Genomic DNA, 18,821 nt, shown 5'->3' with positions numbered 1-18,821 from the left:
ACAAGTACTAATAACATAGTGAAGTCCAACCAACATCAGCTTTTTCCTTTTAGAATTAAAACTGAAGATAAGCTTAAAAGGGCATTTTATAAAAAAATTCACACAGCCTCAAGAAAGAGCTCCTATCACAAAAAAAATCACCACAAAATCACCTTACCTTATAATAAAAGGGACAAAAGGTGCCATGCTGAGTGCTGAGTGAGTGCCATCCATTGGAGATGGATACAGCCTTCCCAGGATTAAAAGCAAAAGAAACAGGCTTGGATGGATTTTCAGCTCTTCAGCTTCACTAAATAAAAAAAGGGGTTAGAAGCATTTGGTGAAAAATGCATCCTCCTTCATGTTAGTCTTGAGCCTCTTCCCCACAAAACAGCCCCTTGCATTTCTGTTTCCAGGAGGTATGCTAGGCTGATCATTACAAGAGAGAGCAAACCCTGCTGGGATCAAACATGGCATCCAGTTCTCCTGCAGGGGACCCCTGTAATGAAGGCACTTAAAGCTGTGCTGCCTTCACTTTCCTACATTATGCCAAGCCTCCTTTATTCCCAATAATGGTGAGCTGCCTTCATTTTTAAATAATATTAAAAACCTGCACAGATAATGTTTCTCTATGAACTGAGAAACTGAGCTAAGTTATAAAAAGGTGAGTTTAAAAATGTTTTTTTATCAGTTTGGAAGGAAATGTGTATTTAGTAAATAGAAGGCTTTATTAAAGAACAGTTCTTGCCATTGACAACCAGTGGCTACTCTTCATGTTGTAAAAACAATCCAAAATCCAAGTTAAAATCAACACTTCTTGATTTATTTAATGGCTAATAATAAGACACAAGCCTTAAGCCACTTTGAAAAAGCATTCAAGGCCAACATTTCAGACTGCAGCTTTCAATCTTTTCCAATTGCAAGACTTGACAACATTTAGCAATGATGACCCTGTCACCTTTCAAAATGTCAGGTAAAGCAGACTACTGCACTGAACATACACACCCTCTTTACTTAGAGCAGAGACAGCAAAACATGCAATAACTGCTGAAACTCCAGCTTCCAACTATCCACCTTAGGCCTATTAAACAGCTGAACCTCACCCATAAATCAGCTGTTCAGCTTCCATGGTTTATACCACAGCATTTTAAGAAACAACAAAGCCAGCACTGGTTTACTTTAAAAGTTCATGAACCTAAGGGCAACAGCGTCATCCCAAACAGTATTGTCTACATTGATCAAATTGGTGCTCTCAGCCATCATTTGTGGAGTCCTTAAAAAGAGATCAAGGACCTGCCCCAGAGTCAGTGTGCCACAGGCTGGAAAGTGTTCATTTAGGGTTACATGAGGCCTATGACCCTGTACCACTTAAACATGCTAGGAAGCCTCATCATTAAACATGAGACAGTCAAACACCCACTTTCTGTTTCCCTGAAAAATATAAGTTCTGTAACATCTGATCCTAGAGACACAGCAACTATTAATTACTCAACAGTAGTTCCATCTTCAGAGACTTACTGCAATGTGCAAAAGTTAAAAGGGAAAAGACTAGCTGAACTGTATCATTTCAAGAAACACTGATGTTTACAACAGCATTGGGGTGTATATGACACAACTCAGTTTAACATTTTCATTGCACTGTATATTTCAAAGTTTTCTCAGACATCATCTTACCTGTTCAAAGCACTGGTTACAACCTCCAGCTGCTTGAGAAGGAAAGGATAAAGACTTGGAAACCGGGAAAAAAACTCCCTTCCTGTCATTCTGCAGAAACAAATGAAGAGTCACAATCAGCATGCTGCAGTAATTAGTTGCACTCAAAATACCAGTTTACTTGTTGGGTTTCTGATGCTACAGTGAAGCTGGAAAGCAAGAAGAACCATGCACACATGATAAACTCCTTTCAAAGAAGGCACAAGGTTTTCATTAAAAATGATGATCCAGTGTAGTTTACACAGGCCAAGTCACTCTGTATGTACGCACACTAACACTCTGACAACTAAACTGGTCAGGCCTTTTTGAGAAAAGGGGATCTTAGCCCCTTAATCACACTAAAATGAAAAGATACAACAGCTTAAATTCTGGCACCATGTTAACAACGTTCTGGTTGAATGAGAGAAAAATACACTTCTTTTAGCATGGCTTATGTACTAAATAGCTAATAAAATATACTTAATAGACATGTGCTAACAGATGCTCATGTTTTACTGACACTAAAAAGCATCTCAGAATAGTAACTCACAGAAGATTTGTGATGTGCAGTGGCAGAAGTGTCTGACCTTTCATTAGGCCTCTTTATACCGTGCTGCTTCCAGCACATGGCAGTGGTGACATTTCCAAGCCAATGTTTTTGCTTCTGTAGATGGAGTAACCACATTCAAAACAGAGCAATATACAAACACCTATTCGACTCATCCCTCGCCAGAATTAATAAGGCAGCATAGTTCAAGCTGCGACAGCAAATCCATCCAAGCTAAAATGAGATAAGTAGAAATCTTATGTATTTGTTTGTTTCATAATCTTTTGAGCAGATAAAAGGTGGCTTCGTGGTTTATAGGAAATCATTTAGCATCATCTAAGCAAGAACCACATGGATGTTTCAGTGGGGAGATTCTAATTAGACATATATGCTATGCAGATAAAACAGACTTCCTTTAAAAATAAATAAATGAAAGGCCATCCCTTTAGAAAAAAGCAGCCAACTGCAGAGTTTGCTAGCCACATGATCAAACAAGATAAATAAGTACATGTTAGCATGTTTCCAATGCAAGGCTTCCAACAAGCAGATAGATCCTGGTCTAGAAAAATAACACAATGAGATGGCAAGACTGACTGTGCATAAAAATAAGCAGACCAAAAAAAAAAGAAAAATCACACATGAGTAAATGAGCACATGGCAAGCATCAGCACAGCTTCTTCCAGCACTCAGCTAACATAACATGCCTTAGCCACAGGCCACAGAATAAACACAGCAAAATCAGATTGCGAGATGGAAACAAATGTTCAAAGACGTACAGGAAACTTTCTCTAGGCACACAAGAACAATACTGTGAATATATATTTACACCATATAGTGAACTGTTATAACTAAAAGCCTGTCCAAGGATTCTGCAGCAGCTGTGGTATCTACAGAAAAGATTTCAGTTAAAACATGAGATGGAAGCATTTGAACTGTGAATTAATAAAAACTGAAGCACTAATGAGGGTGGTTTAAAGACATCAACACTGATAATCACTGGTTATTTAAGCAGAAGACACCCATGTAATTTCTTCTAACAGCTTCTTCACAACAACTTCCATTTTTTGCACATGTGTAGCAAACTGAGATCTAAGTGTATCAAGTTGAACAGCCCATCTTACTGAGTTTTCATATGCAAAACATTAAGAACCCATCATTTTTTAAACAATTCCATCCAAAAATGCTGTGACACCTCCATCTCTTGTGTCACAGACTGCATGAAGCAAAAGCAGTATTGGGGTTAGGTTTCCTATGGAATGGACAACCAGTGCTTCGAGGTTTAAGAGAGGACTACATACAAGTAGCATCTCACTGAACAAGTCCTTGTAGCAGGTCCATTTCTAGTGTATTAAAAATTCAGTAACCACGTTTGAATAAATATTAAATAATGGAACTGAATATCCTTTAAAAGCCTCAAAATTCTTTGTAATTAGCATAGTTTCATGAATCTTTTTGACAAGAAAAGAAAACTATTGAAGTGGGTGACTTACATAACCCCCCATTTGGTTTACTGCTCCACAGCTTACATGAGGGGAGAAGGCAGGCTAATCAAAACCATTAATCAGCAGTATCTGCAGAAAAGAGGGCCACAGGCACTTTCAAAAAAAGAGACACAACTGTCTAAGCAGACAGGGGTTGATTTTTTAGGGCCTCCAGTTCAGAAAGGAAATAAGAAAGACCACACATTAGCAGAACTGCTGCCAAATGAAAAGGTGTTCTCAAAAATACAAAGCACCAATTTAAGTGTGACTCCACGACCTGGGGATGTGAAGGCAGGGAGATGTGCAACTGGGAATAAGCAGAAAACAAAACAGCCAGGCAGAACAAAATAGAGGTATTTAGTCGTTTCATTTTTGATTACTGACAACTGGGAATAAGCAGAAAACAAAACAGCTAGGCAGAACAAAACAGAGGTATTTAGTCATTTCATTTTTGATTACTGACCATGCCTTTTGCTCCTGGAAACATGTACACATTATCAGGCACACACAAATCTTTGTGTACAATAACCAAGACTGGAACAACAAAAAATGTAATGGTTCTGCTTTACAAAAATGTTAATGACACTAAGCCACATCTTTTCTATTCGTTTCATCCAAAAACACACTCCTTTGAAAAATGAACACCAACACTTTAAGATGTGTCATGCATGTTAGTGATATAAACAGATTCATGCATGTACATAGACACACATCTTGTGAGTTAGGTTTCATAGTTAATAAGCAATCCATGTCTTTAAAAGAAGATAAATCCTCGACATACCTATAAAGGAATGTATCAAGTGGACTAAAACAACCCAAAAGGCACTGCTAACAGTTTTCATGAAACAGACTTTCCTCCTATTCTAAAATATATCTCACAAGGAATTACAGGTTTAAATTAAAAATATAGATAACTATCTTCCCATTAGTCACTGACATAGTTCAAACACAGAATTTTGGCAATACAGCTACCATAATTAAATTCTTAAACCAAACATTTTGCAGATCACAAGATTTTACATCTACTCACCCTAAAACATGTTTTTAAGAGAGGTAACTGAGAAGACCCTTAAGATACTAGCATTTTTTCCCATGTCCAGCTGAAATTATTTTTATATTGCTTCAGAGCTCATCTTTGACAGTATGTTCAACCACAGACTCTGTAACAGCATTTTCTTCTTTTCTGTTAGTAACTCAAAGTAGCACAATTTCACAATCCAGAATTTCAAAAGGGGTGATTACTGAGACCTAAACAGTGCACTAGTAGAAGGTTACTTACTGAAATAGGAAGTACAGCAATGAAACAGAAAAGTTATCAGTGGGCAGATGATGCTTACAATAAAATCCCTCTGCCCAATGCAAAATGTCATGCAAGCACATAAAAAATGAAGCTCGATGCAGAAAGCCTGAGAGAGAAACTAATGGGAGCACTCGTATTCTCCCAAATTCACTCGTAAAAGAAATTAGTAAAAACTGTATACATGCAGAATACTGCAGTACATAAATAGGAAGATACAATATTTATGTCTTGGATACTTTGCAGTTTAACAGTGTTAATGCTTTTCATATGAAAGCAATGCTGCACTAAAGCAAGAGACTAGAGTACAGCCCATTCACAAAAGGTTTAATTTTGATGGCTAGAGATCATATTCTAGCCCTAAGAAGAAAGACTGATAAAGAGTGTTTATGCAGAAAGACATACATGAGTTTCTTTTCCATTTTCTCTCAGGTTTCCCACCTGAATCACAGAATCAACCAGGTTGGAAGAGACCTCAAAGATCATTGAGTCCAACCCTACCGTGGTTACCAGACCATGGCACTAAGTGCCACATCCAGTCTCACCTTGAAAACCTCCAGGGATGGTGAATCCACCACCTCCCTGGGCAGCACATTCTATTAATGTTCCATTAAGAAAAAACAGACACAGAAGTATCTTCTATACCATGCCATACAGAATCAAGGGACACCCACCACTCCCAGCGATTCTCTGTATGCCCTTAAGTCAAATTCTCTCTTAAACAGACTCTGGAGCAAACATAAGTGGGGAGAAGAAAAGTCTTTCACAGAATATAGAGTTCATATAAGTCAGCAAAAAGGTACTCTGAAGGCCTGTGATGATATGAAGGACAGAATTTCACTGCTAGCAGTATGCCCTTGGAAGACAACAATGAATCACAACTAATTTACAAAAACAACTAATGATAGGAGTAAAATTAATTTTTTTTAAAAAGACAACTCAAAGCAGATTGTAAATCTATAAAACAATGAAAAGTCTACATTCAGCATGACATACAGTTTACAGTGTTAATAATCTTTCTTCAGGAAATAGGGAAAAATTAGATTTACTTTTTTCCTGAAATAACCTAACCCAGAAGCCTTTATTATACTCTCAACTGTCAGCAGTTCTGCCATTCATTTAGCACCAGAACTTTGGCTTTATCACTTTCCAGAGTAGAACCTAGAGTGGCTTAAATTAAGCTAAAAATCATGTACTTAGAAGTTTTCATTTCATCTGCTTTGCTTGTAGAGATAGTAATTACCATCAAACTTGCAGAACCAAATTCATAAATGCCTCTGAAAACACTGTCCCATCTCTGGTTGTTCTACATGTTATCTGTCTCAGTAGCAACTTGAGGCTACACGATGCAAGGGTCAGCACACATGTTTCTATACTTCGTGTCTTTCTAAATAAATATTCCATCTTTATGCATTATTTAACTGCATTTAAAAATATATTTGAGAATAAAACCATGGATGTTGCAGTGTACATTTTTAAGCTGTGCTGTACATTTAAGAGAATACTCCAGGAGATTAAAATTCTGCTGTGACACCAGGGCATATGTATCATTTTACTGCGATGTGTCAAAGATTACTTGCTTCTGTTCTTTCATTTATTTTTCAGAAGGATGAAGCTTTATAACCTTGTAGGCTGCCTTTAGTAAGGGACATATTAAAGAACATTTACAGTAAATATGTTCATAATTAAGTCGAGCATAGGTGAGACATAGAGACAATTAATCTTCTGAGGGCAGCATGGATCTCTGGTGCTCTTTTTGAACATAAATATTGCTAACATCTCAAGTCAGCTAACAACTGCACAGCCAGATATTTGACAGGGAAAAAATATTTTCTTTTAAAAGAAAAAATAGAACTGGAATGTGGAAAAAAATACAGACAAGACACACTTAGAGAGATCATGACCAAGAACATAGTTTTAATGAAATTACAGTTCTTTTCCAATCATCTCCTGTAAAATCTACTTATGTTATACCAATCCTCACACTGAAATCATTAACCATGATAGGTCAGATGATCCTTTACATTAAAGAGCAGAAATAGAATCCAACTTACTCCTTGCACTGCAAGGATAATTGCTGCTGAAATAATTAGAAAACCAGGACAGAATTTGGCAAAACCGTCATTCCAAATGACAGATTTATAAAGATAATACACATTTTACATATTTGCTTCTTCTGACCTTGTTGAACCATGAAAAAATCCCATAATACAATTTAACTACGCTAACTTAACTAGGTAAGCTTTTAGTTGCCTATTTTAACATTCATGTTCTTTTTCTGACCCTTATCACTTGTTAAGTAGTTAAATGCTGTCTCAAAATACATGAAGATTATTTCCCTATTAACAAAGATACATTTCAGAAGCATAAATTTGAAAAAAACATTTTCAATTTGTTTTAACTATACATAAAAGACCACAAAAAATAGTATGACATGTTGATTTATGCTGAAGTTATGGTAAAGACCAAAGCTGATTCATGTATGCTTTATGAATTACACTGATTTTTTTTTTCTGCTTAAATAGCACTGAAGAATATGACAATCAGCTGCATGTCATGACAGGATGACTAACAGCAATAAAGGCACAGAAAACAGAAAATATCCTAACTGCAGGGGAAGCAAAACTGAGAGAATTTACTACATTCAACTCAAAGGACAGTTTCTTATATTGGCCTTTAGAAAACAGCAACACAACATAATATTACACAACTAAGGAAGAAAATACTCAACATTTTAAATTAGTCAAAAGTGCTGGTAGGGAGAATGATTCAGAAAACCACAGACCCTTATTCTGGCTCAAGCGTATACAAAATTTAGGGGGGAAAAACACTTGAAAAAGAACAGTTACAGATAAGGAAATAAGATAAAATGGAATGAGGTGCAATGTGCAAAACTGTTAGAAACCAGATTGTGCCAACCTAACCCATACCTTTTTTAAGAATGCTAACAGTATTTCTAGACAAAGGAATAAAACAGTTCTAGTCACATGAGTCTCCTGAATGTTATCTCAACAAATCAAATGTCTGAAATGTACAAATTTTATACCCCAAATCTGCTTCCAACTAAAAGATCATATGCTTCCTTCAGAGCTGAACAGCCCATGGGCTTTCTGTGAGACAGAGAACAGCAGGAAGCAGACAACATCCTGCAACAGTGTCAGGAAATGTCACCAGGAGGTCCACTGTGACACCGCAGTTTTGGTTTAACAGATTAAACTCCAGTGTAATCTCTGTGAGTGATGATAAAATACTGACACATTGCAATTAGGGTATAATATTAGATAAAATGGGTAAATTGGAGAAGGAAGAGGACTTACAAAAAAGACCCAAAACCCCCATGTTTCAAGTCCGTTATTGGTGCACCCAAGTGATGGGACAAATATTATATTTGAAGACAGAGCAATAGAGTTAGGAGTGTGCAGATGAAAATCCACCAATGAAACAAAAGTTATGAGGCACTGTCTGTAGAGAGAGAAGATTCAAACACTATGATACAAAACTGGATAATCTGAGGACCAAAATACCAGAACAACATGACATTAACTGCAACTAAGAAGACTGTATATACAAGGACTAATTAAAAAATGTATTGCAACTTTGGAGCTCATCAGGAGGAAACAGCAAAATGAGCCAAGCCTATTAGTTGGTATCTTGGATCCCTCCTCAAGAGGACAAAGGCAAAGGGCAAATGTGGTTCTGTAACACATCAACCCTGATACAGCCAGTATGGACAAGGAAATATTAATGTCACTCTCCAAAAACAGGTAGTATGTAAGCTGGAATAAGTCACAGGTAGCTTCCAGCTAAGAGAGACACTTAAAAAAACGCTGAGCAGAGATTTGCCAAGCAGAGATTTAAAAACCTCACATTGTTTTGCCTGGCAAAATTAACAGACAGGATATATGACTGACATCCTCAAATACCTCAAGGAAAGCATCAGGAGGGAAAAGAACTATTTAAAATAAAGGACAATGCTGGCATAATAACAAATGAACATTAAATGGCCATGAATAAATACACATTGCCAGTTACATTGATAATTATCAAAGCAGCAAGTTTCTGGTGAAGTTTTACTTGGGAAAGTGGCATTCAGGGAGTCTTCCTGCAGAAATAGTGGGGAAAAGCAAATGGTTTTTAAGATGAGATTTGATCAGTTTATAAAAGGAACAGCACAGCAAGCTTGTTTATGCAAAGAACTGAGTCAATATACAAGCAGGACCTTTATTACCATGTGCTCCTGTGATTCAGTGACATGCTGATCCTCAAGGAAATTTCAACCCTTTCTTGAACACATGCAGTTCATTGGAACTGAACAGTTTCTGATAGGAATTATATAAAGATAAGCAGTCAGCAATTTTCAAATCACACCCCTGATGTCATCAACCAGGCCAAGACTGTTATGCAAGCAGATAACAAAATGCACAATGAGCGAGTATAGTAAAATTTCTAGAACTTCCTTTCAGAAGTTCCAGGCACCTAGTCATCACCCTTAAAAACTTGCTTGTATTTCGCTCCTTTTCAAACAAAATTGAAGTCTATAGTGTGATTCTGAAAGGATGAACCTGTGGCTCACACTTTCTTGAAAAACAAAAACCTCCAAAAGAATTGCAGACTTCACTTGAGAAAAGAGAAGCAGAATCTTAAATTTATCCTAAAATGACCCCATTACACCAGCTCAAGGAGGTGATCTTCCAATTCCAGGGCAAACACCATAACTGGAGTTTGGAAAGAGAGTGTACATGCTGCTGAAAGGCTTCACTTGCCAGGTTTCAGTCACACATATGAAAACAAGTAAATGATAGAGAAACCAATCTAAAGTGACTTGCCCATAAATGCATAGACAATCCAAGAGTCCGGAGAGCATTCAAATAGATGAAACCCAGATTTGTGACAATTGATAAAATAATTCTCAAATTTCAAAATAATTCTTGGAATGTGTTCTTATTTTGCAGTGAAAGCAGTTAAGCCACATTTTTATTCAAGAAAAAAACCCAACGTTTAAAAGGCCTAGAAAATGCTGTCCTCACCAAACAGGTTCAGTGTTGCTAAGCTTTCTCATTTGGAAACTGAGACAGTACAACTCGGATAAACTAAGCATTTGGGCTGGACCACCAGGTCCAACAGGTATCAATGGTTCAGTGGTTGTTGGCTGGTAACCAGTGGAACACTCCACGGATCAGTTCTGGAGCCCCTACATTCCTCAACACTGTTACCAACAACCTGGTTGACAAGATAAAAAGAACCCTGTGCAGATCTGCAGACAGCACTGAATTAGGGGGAGAAGATGAAGCACCAAACAGCAGAACTTCAGTCTAGGCAGACCTTGGGAAACTTGAGGCTTTCGTTAACAGCAACCTCATGCAGTTCAACACAAAATCTTGCACCTGATGAATAATCGGGGCAAAATGAATCAGGGCTGAACAATCCTGAGCATCAGTACCGAAAGTCAATTGGCTCAGAAACCAATAGTTCCATGGGAAAAAAATTAGGGGTTACAGTGGATGCCAAGCTCACTACAAACAGGGCAAACCACATAATGGACTATGTTCATTATAATGAATGCAGCAGCAGATCAAGGCAATGTAGCTGTACATGGAATCCTCCACCAATTTTGGAGTTGCCAGGTTCAGAAGAGATTAGAACACTCAGGAGAGGGCCCAGCAAACAGCTGCTCAGATGGACAAGGCCTAGAGTACATGCCCTGTAGGAAGAAACTGAAGAAGCCAGGTCTGTTCTGTCTGGCAAAGAGGAGGTCCAGGGTAGATCTAACAGCAGCTGACAATCACTTGAAGGAATCAAAGACTAGAGAGTTAATCTTCTTGCAGTAGTTGCAGATGGTACAGAAAGGACCAACAGTCACAAAATTACAGCTTGGGAATTTTAAATTGGGCAAGGAGAATGAAGCATTGGAATGTGTTACTCAGAGTGGTTGTGAAATGTCCATCCTTGGAGGTTTTAACTCATCTAACAACACTGCTGACCTGATGTAGTGTTGCTAGCAGTCATAATTTGAATGGGAATCAAGGAAACATGATCAGGATATCCCTTCACAGTTTGTATGGCTGTGCTTAGCTACTTCCCACTCTGCTACCATGGGTTTAAACTTAACAGATCAATGTTTTTCTTCTCTGCCAGTATTTGTTGGTCACCACCAGCTACTGCAATTACAGTAAACAAAGAAACAATTATATAACAACAAAATTCTTCATATTTACCAGGTTTTTAGTAACTTAGTAACTTAGTCTTCATTGCTACACAAAGTAGAATTTTTGCCACAATGTAACCTAGTATTTCAAATATTCGCTTGAAGTGAAATAAAAATAACCCCTTACATTTTTTTTAAAGTCACAAAAAGTACATATTTATGAAAATTTGATTAGCAGTCACTCTGGATGACCACCAGAGAATCATCACTATTCTTTTACTAAGAGACAGAGACAACAGAAACAGGCAAGTTCCTTCAGAAGTAGAAATTATACATAAATTTTATTTTGCTTCAGGTAATTTTCATTTAAAGAACATACCAAAGAGTTAAATTCCTGATATCACATACTGTCTCAGGACTCATGACAAACTTCCTTCACAAAAACATTTCACATGCATAAGAGAATTTTAGAGTTTCCATAAAAGACAAAACAGCCATGTAATTTTGTGGGAGGCCTGAAAAGCCACAATGAAGCCTGGAAAAAACAACTGTAAAAAAACCCCGGTGTAATACATTGGCTAAAAAGCCCAAGAGCAAGGATATAGAAAATTATTGCATACTTGTTTTTCTAGACCTAACATGATACAGTGACACAAAGGGACAACTTTTCTGTAACCTCATCAAACCAGTTACAAAAAGCAATTCAGATTTCATTTTTGCCCCACACAAAATGAAAAACAGTACGAAAGGGAAAGAAGAATCATTACAAAGATGTGGGGTTTGCACCTTTAATAAAGATGTGGTGACTCTGTACCTTCAATAAATCTAACATTTGTTTTGTTAGGAATTAGAAAACACTTCAATCCCAGAACAGTAAGCAAAATAGTTTAAGATCACTGACTTGAAAAAAACATTCTTTTATGCTACATAGACCTAAAATAAATACTTAAAAGGAACTAAGAATATGCCACTACATCTTGGTTTTCATTTTCCTTCAGATAGAAGTGCTAGAATAAACATTCTTACTAGTTCACGTTGCTGTGTTTTATGAGGTTAATAACTGGACTGCCAATCACTGCCTGTATAAATACAGTAGTTAAATACCTTCTGCTTTAGAAGCACTTTTATTTACAAGAGAGCTAGCCAAGATTTCCAAAGGACTGCATAGTCTAGTTTGCTTTGATCTCTTAAGTCCAAGTTTCTTTATACCTCTTGTTTTGTTATTTATTACACTCTTTGTGTAATCAGGTAAGGAAGGAGCACCTGAGTAGAACAAATACTTCAGAAAAATAGTGACTTAGAGGAATAATTATGCAACACATAGTTCCCTAAAAATAGCTTGTGAAGTCCTTTTTCAAAAGCCCTTTCGCTGCTATACTAGGCAAGAGAAATAAATATACAATGGGCTCAGAATAAAACCAGGGGAACAAGAATTAAAACCAGCAACACAGACACAGCCTGGCACCTATATCAACATACTAATCATCACTCAACTTTGATAGACATAGACAAATGTACCTGTATATATGCATGTATATAAAACCATATATAAAACATAGTTTAAAATATGTTTCACGCATAATTACTTTTTGCAATTTTCTTTAGAAGGTTGAGCTATGTATATGCACAACTGTGCACGTGTATTACACACAAACGTGTGTATACACACAAAGATAAGTAAAATTAAGATATACATATATATGTCCAGAAAGCCTCCAAGAACACTGTTCAACCACTGCCTATAACACTACCATCTTTAACCCCTTGCCACAAATTTAGCATTGTAATTTTTACCTCTTAATAACCCACACTTTCTCTCTGTCTGAACTACCATCTTTAACCCCTTGCCACAAACTTAGCATTGTCATTTTTACCTCTAAATAACCCACACTTTCTCTCTGTCTGGGATTATTCTGTTAAGAGTAACTGCTCTTACTTGGTATAGTGAAGGTAATGAATAAGTGATGTGCACATTATGCATGGATCAAAACAGAATAATTTTATCTATTCATATTAATGAAAACTTTTATCGCTGCAGCAGAAACTAAATTATCTACTCTTGTGGTTAGTTTACAGTAATCTTTGTTTCACTGAATGCATTTTACTCACTCAGTAGAACAAACATTAACATTATACTCCTAATTTATTTAAAACAAATGAATGGACTAAAGTCACCTCAGGCCATCACATATATTTTTAGGACCTTTCACTCTGGGTAAACTTTCATTCATGTGACTTTACCATGTTCATCTTTCTATTGTCTGGCACTGACTTAAGACAGGATGTTATGAAGATCCTCCCTGTTCAGGAGAGCACAGATACACATTTGCACACCAGTGATTTAAGTGTGTTTTTAGGCCCTCAAGATTTGACCAGGATTTATATGGGTTATTGTTTTTCTGACTCTGTATACACAAGATAAAGTCCTGAAGTAAAAATGGTTCTGTAGATTTTTGGAATTTTATCTAAAAGATACAGACACACATTGTGTTCCTAAAGAGGGCATCCTCAGCCTCAAGGAGAATAGTCCATATTTTCTGCTACAGAGGATTTTAGATAGTTTTAGATTAGACTTTTCAAACAGAGTAACTGAAGTAGTAACACAGAGGGAAACAGATTTCTTTAAGAGCTTGTTTTCACTTTGTTTCTGCTTCCGCACAAAACTTTCATAATGTTACCTTCCATTTACAAGTTAATGGCACCTTATCCTCATTATTCCTATTATACAGGCACTTAGGAAGCCTGTTCAAGAGTATGTTTGAACAAGCATATTGTTATTGAACTATTAATCAGTAAAAGCTGTAACAGTTATCTGAGTCAGCCTGAACTTTTGCATGTTTTCTTGAGACAGTCCTGAGATTAGGTCTTCTAAATCTGTCAAAGTCAATAAAAAAAAGACAGCCAGAACATGAAAAACAAAAAGCTGAACAAAATAAATGTGGCCTATTTTTGGCAGACAGAAGGGGAAGTGATTTTTTTCTTAACAAAAACAACCCCCTCACAAAGCACCAAATCCTTAATAACTACTTCACAAGCATTCACCGGAACAACTAAGGCGGCATGGAGGGAACAGGCTGCAAAAGGTGACACAGAGGGAGCTAGAGGAAAAGGACCAGAGGCATTTAAATGGCTCAGTCATCTCATGAAACCTCACCATCACTGACACAGTATTTCAGCAGAAAAGCTGCAACAGGCCAAGGTTGCCAGAGAAAATCCACTAGGGAATGACTAACAAGATCCAAGATAAAGCAATCCCAGCCCTTCCCTCTGCAGCATGCAGTCCAAGAGGTACTGAGCTCAGAGGCCAGTTTTGTGAATCAGCTGTACTTGCATTTCCCTGCTGCAGCCAGCACAAGAGGCTCAGCACTCTGCTGCCTCACCACTGCCCTTCCTGTGGACCCATTGCTGCGGTCACCGTCCTCTCGCACGCAGTTGTAACTCAGCTAGCACACAGGACTTCTGCCAGGGGAATGTCTCCAAGTCAGCACCAAGTTTGCAGGCCAGAGTCAATCTCAGTATCACATCTAGTGAAACTCACCTAAGGGCTATCCGATTTTCCTACACTGAGGTGCCATTGCAGCTTGAGCACATCAGTGCCACCGAAGTTTGTTTTGGCTTATCCCAAAATAGTGCAGGCCACTCCTCCATGGGCAACACAGACACATCTCAGAAATCCTATCAGAGCCTAATATGATGCACTGCAAATGTCTAACAAAGTTGATGTTAAGGCTGACAAAACATCGTTGATATAAGACAGATTTTTTCAGCTGCTAAGTTAGAAATACTGGAAGTGTTAGTCTGCCAGGAGTGGAATATTCAACAGGAATCATGTACTTATGATGTATTCTATGTACTACATAGAAAAAAAAAAAGCTACAACTTTAGAGCAGCTTAAGGGAAAAGAGAACACCTGATTCATTTCATTTAGGGATAATCTGAAAAGAGAGGTTTGCATTAGAGCAGTCTTCACAGTGTAAAATGAAATAATTTATAACCTTAAATACCATATTATTCATACAAAACCTTAAACAAAAAGCATACAGTTTACGAGAAATCGACTTTAAAAGTCTTTAAAAGTTAATTTGATTCTTTGATTTTACTCAGTGACCTGCAAATGTGCAAGCAACCCCGTGCTGAGAAGTGCTGAACACTGAAGTTGCAATAAGAATGAGGAAAGCAGAGGGCACTCGTGCATGCTGACTGCCTCACAGCCAACAGTGCATCTTCAAAACCTGTTAACATTTACATGGTTTTCATCTTATTGTAATTAAAAATATAAGCTTCTCCTTTCCAAGTGCTTGAAGTTATTGACAGTCATCAACACTTACTGACAGCTATAAATGAAAATACTTAAAATACTCCTATGTAGATGGCAATTAAAGAATTAAAGTTGTTTCTTTTCGAATATAGCTAAACCAACACTGAGAAGATGGCAGCAGTCATACTCAAATCCCTAGCAGCATGAATATTTACTCCACAGAAAATCTGTGTTAAGTTGAAAGCACAGTATTTTTCTCTATGTGCCTTTTCCCTTCACTAGAGTATAACTACATAGGAGCTTCCCCCCTCCTCAAATGCAAGTATATACATTTATACCTCAGTTATGAAATTTAAAAATCATCAGGCTGCATTGTACCATTTCAGCCTTGCGTGAAAACCTGTTTTAATCAAAGAGTTTAAGCTTTTCCTTCCTGGAACCTCCTACACCAAGGTGAGAAGCAAAGGGAATTCACCCCACCCTCCATTCTTTCTTTTAACCCCAGCCTTTACCTGAGGCCATTGATTACTCTTTCTGAGTTCCTTGCAACATTTATATTCCAACTCAAAAAATTTTGTTTTCAGATAAGCCAGGATGATTCTTTTTTATTACTCTAAAGACTGAAGCCTGTCCTAAGTCAAATGGCAAATTACCTCAAAGGCAACTCCTGATATGCTCATCCTTTGAAAGAAAAATAAATAAAAGCCAGAAATACCAGGTATTTGACCAGAAGAGTCTCATCACATGACTGGTGACATGAGTCCAGTAAGAAGCAACAGTGGCTTTAATTAGCATTGGACTATAGGCCAAAAAGGTGTCTGATATATATGTATGTGGTTTTGTGTGTACATAGCACCGGACTGCAAACCACTGGTCTGTACTCCACTACTATAAATATGCACATATATAGTGTATATATAGACACATACATATGTATGTCTGTGTAAGAATTTAGGTGAAAGTATCAGTATTACTACTGTAACTCATCTGGTCAGAAGAGAATTCCTCTATGATGAGAAATTTAATTACATTTCAAAACTAATTTCACCTAACTTTATTTTGATTTTCATGTGCAGGTCTGAATTAACTATCCCAATATATATATCTCTTCATCACAAGACATCCCAATTTTTCATGTGACACAGGAGTCTACAATCAACATCAAACATTTACTTTAGATGATTTGCAATCTGTAGCAACACTAACAGTAAAAAGAAATACCTGAAATAAATAAACATAACTACTAAGAGGACACTACACCTCAGCTTCTTGAAAAGTGCATGGAATGAACAAACCTACATTGCAAACTCACAAGAAAACCAGAAGTGGCTATTTAATCAAAATATGAGAGAAGCCACTGCTGTCCAATGTCTCATGTGATCAATTTGCATTAAACCTAGTGTAGTACTGGGATCTTCAACAGGTCCTTCAGAGTGGTGCCCACAAGAAAGCTGGGGAGGCACTTTTTACAAGGCCACACAGTGATAGGACAAGGGGTAATGGCTTTAAACTGAGAGAGGTCAGGTTTAGCTTAGATGTTAGGAAGAAATTCTTTACTCTGAGGATAGTAAGGCACTGGAACAGGTTGCCCAGCAAAGCTGTGGCTGCGCCATCACTGGCAGTGTCCAAGGCCAGGCTGAGCTGGGGCTCTGAGCAAACTGCTCTAGTGAAAGGTGTCCTAGCCCATGGCAGGGAGGTTGGAACTAGATGGTCTTTAAGGTCCTTTCCAATCCAAACCTTTCTGTGATTCCAGAGCAGCCAGTGGGAGGATGTGACTGGGGGCTGGGGCCATGGCAGCCCCCACTCCAGAGCCACTGCTTGGTCAGAGGGCAGGTCCCTCTGCATCTCAGCACCTGTAGCACAGAAGCAAGTGCTGAGCAGCAGTGGGAGTGGGCAGCAGCTCACAGCTGATACCATGGTAGCCAGGCGCATTAGGATACAAGTCAGAGCATCCTGCAAGTGTGAAATGACTGACTAAACTAACAGAAATACCTATGCTGACAAGGGCTCAGAGAAGGGGTGGTTAATTTCTGTAAAGCACACTGTGATGTATCTATGCAGAGCACACATTCTGTAACCAAATATCAGTAGGCACATTGGAAAGGCTTCTCCAACTCTTCCTCACTACACTGTATCTATGTGGATAGAATTTCATTCTAAGTCTTGTAGACTTGAAATTATCATACCATTTCAGAAAATTATATTCCCAAATCAAGTATACAAAACCTAAACTAACCCCCCTACAGGTAAGGGTTAACGGGATCATTTTTGAAATGTCAATTATATGATCTTCAGAGTATCATTTAGCCAAATACACACACATACACATATAGATCTAGACACAAACACGCACTTGCAGCAGCATTAGAATCTTTGACACAGTCTTTCTTAGAAAGAGAAAAGTTTCTTTTCTTGCAGCAGCATTAGAATCTTTGACACTGTCTTTCTTAGAAAGAGAAAACCCATCTCTGTTTCTTTCTCTTCACTAGAAAGAAAAAGCTCAACCTGTCTAGTCACATGGATCACAGTGAACAGTCTTCATAGAAGTTCTATCTCTTCTACTTGCAAGAGCTGCACACAGTTGTGATTTTTCAAGTATTAATTTTCCAATTCATCACTTTTTTGGCCATACTAAAATTAAAAAGATGCATCAAAACTTAATGTTCCAGCAAAGCTTCTTCTGGAAGTCTGCACAAAACCTCCACCACCCTAATTCTAGCAGTTTCATAGGAACTCTGCTTGAGAAAACAGTTAGAAAGTCCATCCTTTTTTAGACAGATGCCTGTTATCACCCAGCGATAAGGTAACACACTGCTGACACAGAAGAATCAAATTTAAACCCCCATTCTAAAATCAGGCAAACCAGAAACCTATGCAGTGTCCTAACAGCAGCATCAGAGGGTTGGTCTCTGGACAGACTGACCCTTAACACAAACAGAACATGCAGCCCAAACCCAGATGACCTTCACACAAGCTCATATAGATGCAAGTTGCAAAAGTGTCAGTGCTTTTCAAATAAACTGCCAGATTTAGAAGTGAAGGGAAAAAATTACTTCTTTTTAATATATTAATTCTGTTCCAGCAAAACCCTCAACAAAACAAGTTCAGAGCTCCTGAAGTGCCAAAGTGCAGCTACACCCCAGGGATGTGCCTGCAGGGAGCTGTGCAGCAACGGTGACACCTCGTGGTGCCAAACCACCCAAACACAGAGCTATCTCTTCCAAACCAAACCCATCTCATACACATCAGTGGGGTTCTGAAGAAGAAGCTTTACAAAGTAACCAAAGCACGTCTACATCACTCTCCTTCTGAGTACCTCCTGTAGAGACAGGAGTCCAAAATTTGAAATCAAATCTGTCCCTGTTTTCATACCACCTGTATCTCAGTGACCTGGCTTTAGAAGTGTCTTCCTATTCCCTGCT

At 37.9% G+C, this 18,821-nt stretch overlaps 1 protein-coding gene across 1 annotated transcript in view; it reads right to left on the bottom strand.

The window, feature by feature from the left end:
• Positions 1-18,821, bottom strand: part of LOC103805305 (thyroid adenoma-associated protein homolog) — a gene marked incomplete at its 5' end in the record, with an annotated part of 126,108 nt that overhangs the window by 100,210 nt on the left and 7,077 nt on the right. Inside the window, 2 exons of the mRNA XM_009077947.1 lie at positions 158-289; positions 1,654-1,743. Of these exons, the coding sequence (XP_009076195.1) occupies positions 158-289; positions 1,654-1,743 (222 nt within the window). The remainder of the gene's footprint in view (positions 1-157; positions 290-1,653; positions 1,744-18,821) is intronic.

The sequence above is a fragment of the Acanthisitta chloris genome, unplaced genomic scaffold (assembly GCF_000695815.1).
Source record: "Acanthisitta chloris isolate BGI_N310 unplaced genomic scaffold, ASM69581v1 scaffold13037, whole genome shotgun sequence".
NCBI lineage: Eukaryota > Metazoa > Chordata > Aves > Passeriformes > Acanthisittidae > Acanthisitta > Acanthisitta chloris.
Note: the sequence above shows the minus strand (reverse complement) of the source record. Positions and strands in the feature narration are given on the sequence as shown.